The sequence below is a fragment of the Alosa pseudoharengus genome, unplaced genomic scaffold (genome assembly GCF_046254945.1).
Source record: "Alosa pseudoharengus isolate Yale_2024_CS ecotype anadromous, Long Island Sound unplaced genomic scaffold, YU_APseudo_1.1 YU_APseudo_1.1_scf_20, whole genome shotgun sequence".
Taxonomy (NCBI): Eukaryota; Metazoa; Chordata; class Actinopteri; order Clupeiformes; family Clupeidae; genus Alosa; species Alosa pseudoharengus.
The window spans coordinates 18,880,281-18,890,957 of record NW_027468664.1 but is presented as its reverse complement, the minus strand read 5'-3'; the positions used below and the strand labels follow the sequence as shown (position 1 = coordinate 18,890,957).

Sequence of the window (10,677 nt, the reverse complement as noted above, 5' to 3'; positions counted from 1 at the left end):
TGTCTGTGTGGGTGTATTCCTTGATAACTCCATCATACTTCTTCCTAACTAATCACTATCAATCAACTATTTCTTCCTATATCTTTCGATTGTTATGCACCTATCAAAATCATGAGTGCCTGCCACGTTTCATCTGTAGACACACTCATTGATATGTTTTAGGATGGAACGCTAGCTAATGAGAAGATTAAGTTGAGTAACATTGCAGTCGGGTTTTGTCCATCAAACTGTACCATATGGCCCATATTGCTCACACCAGGAGAGGCTGTCCGCTCCTCAGCTCTGTCGGAATTTCTGCGGCTGCTAGGAGTTGAAAAAAGGTTCTGGGGAAGTGGGCAGACTTGACAGATGGCGTCGCCTTCTGCTCCCTGCTCCATACGAGAGAAAAAAAAAGCCTGCCTCTCGCGGATCAATGAAACACTATTGTTTTATTTTCCCTTTTCTCCAGCGCATCGATTCTAAAGGGGTGCAGGATGGTGGAGAGAGAGGGACCACTATTACATTTAGACACTTACTCATATAGAGGAGGGTGAGGAAAAACAGTGTGGAACCAATGGGGTCTTCAAGGCACCACCATCCTGTAAAATGGCACTTCTGTGCACACGCTCGGTGAGGCGACAATGAGATGGCGAAGATTGGGGGAGCGGGTCCACTGAGGAATGATAATGATGGAAGAATTGCGGTTGTGAGATGGCAGCAGCCATGACGGGCTAATTAGAGCGAGTGTCTCAGACCGCGTCCGTGGAGGTAATCACCATGGACGTAATCACCATGGACGTAATCACCATGGAAGACGGCAGACCAGTGCACACTTCCTCAACCCACACAACTCAAAGGTTGGAAATGGATTTTCTTGACACCTGGAGGTCCAGATTGTGTTCACACCAGAAGTAGTTTTTCATAGCAATCCTGTCAGAAATAAATATTTATTTCTGACAATCCAGGTCTCTATAATTATTGTTATTACCAGAGGGCCATAACAACAAGCATTCTCTGCCTAGTGCCATGGTTGTCACCCCTCCTATGTGATGGAACTCTCCGGAAATTGAGTTCCATCCATCCTCACACAGCACCAACCCCAACAGACTCCCCCACAGCCCAACCATAGTCACTTACTCCACAGCAGCACGCAGCCACATGAGGTATTTTTATTGATCAGAACACACCTTTATAAATTTCTTTCCCCCCTCATTGCATTTTACTTTTGGGTCAGTGAGAGTCGAGAATATTGATTGACATTCAGAAGAGAAGAAAACCCCCCCCCCCCCCCGCCCCCATGTCTGAAGCTGTGGAGCTGAAGGGCATGACGCGGTCACTGACAGGTGCGCTCATCTCTCAAATCCCCTCCTGAGGTGCCCGGTCCGTCCCCATGGGATTGCCTGCTGGGCTGAGCTATCTCATTCTGCTGCTGATAGCTTTCCCTCGGCCAGGCTTGTTTGGATAGTATTTAAGGGCTGAGCTGGAGGCTCGGGAAATTAATCATAACCCAGTGAGAAGAAGTGTGTGTGTGTGTGCCCAAAGTGTGTGTGTGTGTGTGTGTGTGTGTGTGTGTGTGCATGTGTGTGTATTTGTGTGTGAATGTGTGTGCTTGTATGTTTACCTGTATCCAAGCGCATTTGTGATTTTTCATGGTGCACTCCCAATCCCCAATCCCCATTACCCATGTCGGCCATTACCCTGCGGCCCAATAGATCTCCCCTGAGATCGCCCGACATATGAAGCTCCACTCCAGCCACTGCCCATGACTCTCTACTGACACCAGGCCAAACGCTGGCTATTCTATTTCGCAAGGTAACAGACACACACATCACACTGTACTGTGATGGGAAGTTATGGTCACTCACTCAGAGAGGGAGAGTGTGTGTGCGTGTGTGTGTGTGTGTGTGTGTGTGTGTGTGTGTGTGTGTGTGTGTGTGTGTGTGTGTGTGTGTTAAAGTAGTCTCATTACCCCATGACTCACTAGCCCCCCCTATTCCACGCCTTTGTAATTATCAACACAGAGACACTAGTCTTCAGTAAATGTTGACGTAAATGTCATTGCTGTCTGTGCTCGCCAAAGTGATATTGGCCCGTGTTTTCATCCTGAGTTATTGATTTTTGGACTGGTGTGGAGCGTGGCCGCCTCTGCACAGAGACAGGGAGAGAGAGAGATAGAGAAAGAGAGAGAGTGAGAGAAAGAATGAAGTAAAGAAAGAAAGGAAGGGAAAATGAGAGAGAAATAGACTAGAAATGGAAAAAAATGACCTTGTCTCTCTGGCAGACGAAAGCTGCTGTAGTCCTCCACCTTCCCAGAGGCCTGTGCGGTTGCCAGGAGACGGATGTAGACAGGGATGGGGCCGAGGGGAAGTGAGGGAACTGTCAGCTGCCATGTGGAGGGACATCAGAGGTGGATAAACGTCCCTTGACTTCCCCCGGGAGGCCCCTCGTCCTGATCGATAGCACAGCTATCGCCACCATCTGGAAGAGAGATCTGCCCCAGAGCTCAGCCCTGTCCAGAGGAGAGGGAGCATGTGTGCAGACTAACCCAGAGATACACTGCAGGCTTAGAGTCCACCCTCTACACACAGCTGGGCTAAATCTTTACCCAGGAGTATAAATAGAGCAGCATAGTTAATGATTTAATGATTTGTTCACCTTGCTGATTTATCTTGATCCAGTTATTGTATTGTTAACTAAGGCCACACTTTGAGGATGTGTGAAAAATATAGACGCTTTAAGTTTATTCTACCATATTGGAAAATACTAGATCCTCTAAATACATATGATTTCCACCAATGGTTGCCGTACTAGGGTTTTACACCAGGGGCAGTGGCGAGCCTTGAGTAGGGGAGCTCACAATGGTCAGCCTTCAGAAAGGAAAAAAAAGCAATCAGCCACACGGCTTCACAGAGAGACCACATGATGGGACTGGCGAGGCGCGGTCGCAGCCGTCGTCATTGCCGACGCCAACGCGTGTGCTTGGCTGTGCGCGTCACGCCTTTGAAACGTGCGGCTCCTCTCCACGTTCCGAGCGCTGCCAAAAGAATGCTGGCAAGAACTACAGAGGTAGAACGGATGGAAAACTACCAGATCTCTTGTCCCTGTCCCTCTCTTCCCAGCAGCCAGACTCTCTATCTCTCCTTCTCTCCCTCCCTCCTTCCCTCTCTTCCTCCCTCTTTCCCTCTCTTCCTCCATCCACCACTTGGAGACTGAGCAATGACTGATGCTCAATCAACTCACTCAGCTCTGAAAGCTGTGGACCATGTGTGAGTGTGTTTGAGAGTGTGTGAGTGAGTGTGTGTGTGTCTCTGTGTGTGTGTGGTGTGTGTGTGTGTGTGTGTGTGTGTGTGTGTGGCCCCAAGAGGAGCCCTGAGGAGGATAAGGCCAGTGGAGTATGTTTAACTAGGGAATCCAACACCTGTTCTGATTTGTGCTGAATCATCTCTCTCTCTCTCTCTCTCTCTCTCTCTCTCTCTCTCTCTCTCTTTCTCACTTTATTCTTCTCATTTCCATCTCTCTTTTTCCCCTTGCCTTCAACAATACCCAATAGCTCTTCTCCCTCCCTCCCCTTGTGTGGGTGTGTAATACTAAGACAGCAGGTTTGTTAACTGTCAAATATGCTGTGTGAATACTGCATAATCTTATGCATAACCTTAGGCATTTTTAATGTGTGAGTGTGTATGTGTGTGGGGACAGACGGACAAGGTGCTACAGTGTTTTTTGACTTGTGTTTAGCATGCATAATATATATGAGTGCAGCTGTGTGTGTGTGTGTGTGTGTGTGTGTGTGTGTGTGTGTGTGTGTGTGTTTGTTTGTGTGTGAAAATCTCTGCGGGTTGAGTTGGGTATCGATGGTGATGGGGTTTGACGGTGGCTATGACACTCCTTCTGCCCTGGCCACAGTGACCCCCCCACGTCCACCATCCTTGACGTCACACCTCACACTTTCAGACCCACACACACTCTGTGTGGTCAGCTGCCTCCCGCAATCACATCAACAGCAACCTCAGCTCTGATCACCCACAGAGGGATTTATTTTAGCACATCCTTTTCTCATCATGCGTTGGAACATTACATGGCTACTGAAGATTCTAGACCATTTCGCAGTAAGATCTCTGATAGCTACTGAAGATTCTAGAGCATTCCGTATCTCCACTGTGAGATACAGAATGTGACCTCTGGAAGGGTTGAGCAATGCATTGACTTTGAAATGCATGTCTTCCGTGTAGTTCGATACACTTTCCACCAGGGAGAGCTCTTGTAGACTTCAGCTTCTGTGAAATGTTCTCCCACTCTCTTACGCACACACACACACACACACACACACACACACACACACACACACACACACACACACACACACACACACACACACACATACACACACACACACACACACACACACCACTTCAGATAAAGCGCTTCAGTAATGGTGTTTATACATGTGATACTGGTACTGAGGGGAATCAGACATGACTTCCCTTCACAGCAGCAGTCAGACATGCTGTGATGACCAATCATTCTGCCTGAGCAGCTACACTGTCCTTGGCAGTACACTGCACAGTGCACACACTCTGGGGCCAGAGCTTCCCAGAAACCACACACACACACACACACACACACACACACACACACATGTAAACACATACACACACACATACACATAAACACATACACATGCACACACACATACACATGCACACACACATACACACACACAAACACACGCAGAACACAACACACACACACGCACACACACACACACACACACACACACACACACACACACACACACATACACACACACACACACGCAACCACACACACACACACACACACACACACACACACACACACACACACACACACAGTGTTTCTAGTGAAATACAGCTGTGGGGTTGGCTACTGCTGTTACAGGTGCTGTGTGTTGGATGGAAAAGTTACTGTTTCCCTTCACCTTGGTGCATACGTACTGTACAGGGCTTACGTTGTGTATGTGCTGTGTAAGGCCAAAGTAGAGAGCCAGTGTGTCAGCACCTGCTACAGGTATTGATCTCTCCGTGGCTTAAATCCCTTCCTCTGGCAGTGGGCTAAGTGTTGACGGTGCCCTCCCCCAAAGACAACAAACAAACAAACAAAACTTCTCTAATCTCTTCTTCTGAAACTTCATGTCGTTCTCGTTTTGTTGTCTTCTTAGCACCCTGGAAACGACTTTCGACTCCACGGTGACCACGGAGGTCAACGGGCGTGGCCTCCCCGCCCTCTCCAGCCGCTCCTCCCCCATGGCCTGGCGCCTGGGCCAGTCGCCGAGCCCGCGGCTGCAGGCGGGCGACGCCCCATCCATGGCCAGCAGCTACACCCCGTCGGCACGAGCCGCGGGCGGAGGAGGAGGAGGTGGTGGCGGCAGCAGCAGTGGTGGAGGGGGCGGAGGAGGAGGAGGAGGTGGAGGAGGAGGAGGAGGCCCGGCGAGCCGCTACGGCGGCGACGCCTCGCGCTACGTCTACAGCGCCCCGCTCCGGAGGGCGGCAGCCGTGGGCGGCGCCAGAGGCCTGGAGGCCGGCGAGAAAGGCCCGGCTCCTGACGGCGTGGGGCCCGAGGTGGACGTCGCCGGTTACATGAGCGACGGAGACCTGCTGGCGAAGAACGTGCGCTCGGACGACATCACCAGCGGGTAAGCGGAGCGCATCGCCAACAGCTCCAGCATGGGCACAATTCTAAAACATCACTGCCATGCCGCTAGGTTTTTGATTTTATTGTTTTATAAATGGCACCAAAATCATCTGCTCTTACATATGCCAAAGCATACACTCTCACTTTAAAACACACACTGTTTCATTTTAGCAGATCCCCTCCGCGAACGCAGCCTTTCTTGTGTCACAGCTAGCACTGCACACTCAAACCTCGTGAACGCCCTGAGCTCTGATATTTTTAGTCGTTAAAAAAAAAAAGGCTTGTAAGCCCCCTCAAGCTTTACAGTACAGTGCATATACAGTACAGTGCATTCAGGAGACTGCTGCATGTCTCACATCAAAGTCAGAATTCAGAAAGTCTCAAATTCTTTTTGAGCTCGTTTGAAGCGCAAGACTTTCGTAACTTCCTTTGAAAGCTGCAAGCGCCTGTGAGTCTAAAGGACAGTGTGGATAGGGGCGCTTGAGGCAGCGAGTGGCGGGGAGGGGGGGGGGGGGGGGGGTATGTATTTAACTCCACCGCTGTGTAGGAGGCACATAAGAGGCTGCAGAGGAACGTATTAGTCATGTTTGTTCACAGTGGTGATTAAGGGACCGCGGAACACAACAGGCACAGCCGGCTATTATGATTGATTAGAGTCTTCTCAGGTAGAATGGCCGCACAGACTATTTAGCTGAGGGAGAGAGGTAGAGAGAAAAGAGAGAGAGAGAGAGAGGGAAGGAGGGAGGGAGAGAGAGAGCATAGACATTTCACAATGTATCCTAATCATGCCAGCCTTTGTCTGCTGACACATCTGTGAGAGACGAGGCATTGCTCAGGGTCAATTCATCGCTCCAGTATGCGCGCGTGTGGGTCTGTGTGTGTGAATGTGAATATGTTGAGGGGATTTGTTTGAGTGTGTGTGTGTGTGTGTGTATGTGTGTGTATGTATGTGTGTGCTCTGGGCTGTATGACTGTGTGTGTCTACACAGCGTACACAGAGTTTGTGTGTGTCTACACAAGAATTCTCGTGTTCTCTCTCGTGTGTAACCATGAGTGACTTCAGAAGGACACTGAACTGAGTAAATGCCATCTCCATCATTCATGTTCTCTCCAGTCGTGGAAGGTTAAACAACCCACAGGCATCTCTCCGTTCAGCATGTCCCTGTGACAGTGATGAGAGGGCTGGACCTGTGGAAGTAGGAGTGTTTAATGTAGCTGTGCTTTTGGCATGAGAGCGGAATGAACTAAATGATGATCCTAATTAGCTTACAGCTGATGCTCCTCGTGTCCTTCTAGCTAGATCTAATTAATGGGATCCCGTCACTCATTAACTACGAAGAATGCACATGCAGGCTCTCTCTCTGTCACACTCACACTCACTCACACACACGCACACACACACACACACACACACACACACACACACACACACACACACACACACACACACACACACACACACACACACACACACACACACACACACTAACACACACACACACTGTTACGGCTGCATGTGTTCCCAGTGCTGTTTGTCCCTGTTCTTTCCCTTCTCTACCTCTGCTCAGGTGTGCTGCAGATAATTACATTGATTGGGAGTTAAAGGCTCCAGGATCCAGTTCCTGAGGAGAGGCTTTTGGTGTGGGGACTGCTGGCTGTCTTGCTGCCTCTCAGCCTAGGATTTTGTCTTGTCTTTTGATTTGGACTTTGTGTCATGTCTATGTAGTGTTTTGTTATGGATTATCTTCATGTAATAAATCCCACTGGTTGGGTATATTTTAAAAGGTGTTCCTGATATTTATTAGGATGTGGGGTCAGTGGTGGGTCTTTGTTCACCCCTAAAGGGCCACGTAAAGGTGGGGTGTAACACACACACACACACATACACACACACACACACACACACATAGACACACTAATACACACACACACACACACACACACACACACATACTCTCTCTTCCTTGTAAAGAAGTTGTTCATCATTAGAAATGAAACGCGCGCACACACACACACACACACACCTCTTAAGTGACCCTCCATCCATCCGTCCCTCCACAGGTACCTAACAGATGGCGGGCTGCACCTGTACTCACGGAACGTGGGCCGAGCTCCTGACCTGCCCTCCTCCAGAGAGGTCATCCAGCGGGGTCTCAAGGAGGGAGACACCGACAGGTACGTACCCCTCACACACCTGTGATGCTCTCCCCTTACCTCCCCCCTCCCTCCTACAACCCTCACAATCTGTCAGCCTTTCTCACCTGCAGAGATATATTTTAACTGACATGCGTGGCTATGGACACAACCTGTAGTGTTGAATCACTGGTGAGGATGTAGTTTACATAAACAGTTGGCATAGATTCCCTTGACATACTGTATTAGTTTTTTAGATCTTTTTCTCACTAATAAATACTTTAAAGTGTCAAATTGAAAAACAGATAGGCTACATAAACATTCTTCTAGTGCCATTATGTTCTGCTAAAATCAATGGACAGAATGTTTTATCCTGGCACTTCTGATTTCTTGCAGTTCTATTCACTATCAATCTGACTGAATGAAAAAGGTTGCCACTGCCTGCCTTCTGTCAGGATATAGTTTATGATAAGTAATAGTCTGGAAGGCGTTTGCTGGAAGTGATGAGCAGAGAAGTAGCTCCACCAAAAATACAGACCCTTTTACTGAGACGCCTCTTGACAAGATGCTAATGAATATCCAGCGCTTTCCGGAAACTGCTGGCTGTTTCCAGTTTTGGGAAACATCTAAAAAATTGAATTCACTGCCTTTCTGGCTACCTCTACCAGTGTTTTTATTTAAGCTAGCGAATCCATAAATTCACAGTTTAGTGTACTTTCCAGTGAAGAGCATCGGACACCAATGGAGTATGTGTGTGTCCTGGCTTGGTTTCTGGAACGTTCATTCGCGCGACACACCGCAGCGTGTGTTTGACTTTTATTAACCGTGACATAACATAAAGGTGTGAAATAATGTTTTGTTTGCGCCATCATTCTTCCACTGCCTGAGAAGAGAGTGCTTGTCAGGTATGAAAGAGAAATGTTAGATCAGAAAAACACTGTTTTCCTCCGTAGGCGAAATGTGTATCGACCGAAGGAGAGTGAAAGGAGAGGGACTCTGATTCATTTTTAATGCCAAGCCAGTCAGTCAGACATTCACCTCAGTTGTACTCCTTCAATCAATCAGTCACATATGTTGCATCTGTTCAGTCTTATCCTCCTAGTCAGTCAGACATCGAAATAGCATGACTAACCTGATGTTGATCCTGTAATATCCTCGTTTGGTCTTGAGTCTCTTTCTAATATCCTAGTTTGGTCCTGAGTATTTGTCTAATATCCTAGTTTGGTCCTGAATCTCTTCCTAGCTATCTCTGAGGCAGCGTGCTCTTGAACTAAGAATGAAGACGCATGAGATATATTTTTGACTTATGGCTGAGATGTAAAGTACAACTCCAATTTAATACTTGACACTTGATGCTTCACCATGTGAGGGGAGCGAAGTATCATGGAGTATCACCGGTGTTGAGTACCTGCAGTATGCCATTGCACAGGCTCCAGCAGAGTCACCTCTGCACGCTGTCAGAGAGCCTCTCTTCGCCAACCCCACTTCAGCCTGAGTAAATACTCCTCTTCACTCTCTCATTATCTCATCTCTCTCTCTCCCTCCTCTCTCTCTCTCTCTCTCCCTCCTCACTCTCTTTCTTTCCTTTTATCTCTCTCCCCACCTCTCTCTATTTATCTGTCTCTCTCTCCCTCCCCACACAAACCCACACACTCACTGGCAGACATACACTTTTCTGCCCATCATAAACTTTCTTTCTGGAGTTGGAAAAACTCCACAGAGATTCAGCCTGCAGCATAGCCTGGCTGTGACCTCCCTAGCTTAGCTCTCCACCACCCCCCCCCCCCCCCCCCCCCCTCACCCACCCCATGCCACCACCACCCTCTCCTCTCCTCCTCCTGTCACATCACTGAACAGAGTTTGCTCTCTCAGGACACCAGAGTGTGGAGGAAGGAGTCCTGGATTTTTCCCCCCTCACTGACGGACGGGCTGAGAAATACAGCTCCCGCAGCTTGTTTTCACTTATTTTTCGGCTTAACGTTAAACCTTTGCGTGTTTACGTTTGGGTCTCTGGTGAGCTTCCGACTCCCTGACCAATTACCGGTCCTAATTGAGAGGATAAACATGGTAGTCTTTACCATTTCCACAACGCATGAGCGAGAGAGAGAGAGAGAGAGAGAGAGAGGGGAAGAGAAAGAGAGAGAGGGAGAGAGAGAGAGAGTTGGCTGAGAGAGAAAGAACTGAGAGTAAGAGAGCTAAGAAGAGATACTGACAGTTAAAGAGCGCGATAGAGAGAGAGAGAGAAATGATAGAGCAGGAGAAAGAACAGAGACCGAAAGAGGGTGCAGAGAGAGAGAGAGAGAGAGAAAGAGAGAGAGATGCTTTGAAGAGGAATATCTCCATGGGGACTCATTACGGCTGGAGTGTTGTCTGCCATGCGTCTCCCGTGGCGTGCTGCTGATTTTTGCTTTGCTGCTAAATTCATCAGCAGTGAAAATAACCCATGTTCGTCTGACGCGTCACAACGCAACTGTATGGGCAAATGTGCTGTGCTCTGCTGAACTGAATTTCAGCCATAATCCACATGAATACACAGAGATAAAATTGATGAGTCATTTGTCACCCATTGTCTCGACACAGCATTCAAGTAATCGCTGTCTTTAAGGCAATTCCTGTCTTTGAAATGCATCATAGATGTTTTTTTCCCCCCTGCACTGTATATAGCAATAGCTAAGCAAATTGCTGTTGGAAGCTGAAAACAAAACAAAAAAAAAGTGAGATTCATTTTATTTATTTTGTGATTAAATTCTCTGTGGATTTTGTGTTGCTCGGCTTCGGTGGCAGTTGCACCAGCTGAAGAACCAGTACAAACAGCCATCAAATATGTGCTTCACTCTGGGAGGCTGTGTACTGAGAGAGAGAGAGAGAGAGAGAGAGAGAGAGAGAGAGAGATTA

General features: G+C 48.2%; 1 protein-coding gene across 3 annotated transcripts in view; it reads left to right on the top strand.

Annotated features, from left to right (window-relative positions):
• The window catches only part of nav3 (neuron navigator 3), a 172,833-nt gene that overhangs the window by 109,220 nt on the left and 52,936 nt on the right, over positions 1-10,677 (top strand). For all 3 annotated transcript variants that reach the window (XM_076296784.1, XM_076296783.1, XM_076296782.1), the window contains 2 exons: positions 5,177-5,650; positions 7,711-7,824. In XM_076296784.1, the coding sequence (XP_076152899.1) occupies positions 5,177-5,650; positions 7,711-7,824 (588 nt within the window). The remainder of the gene's footprint in view (positions 1-5,176; positions 5,651-7,710; positions 7,825-10,677) is intronic.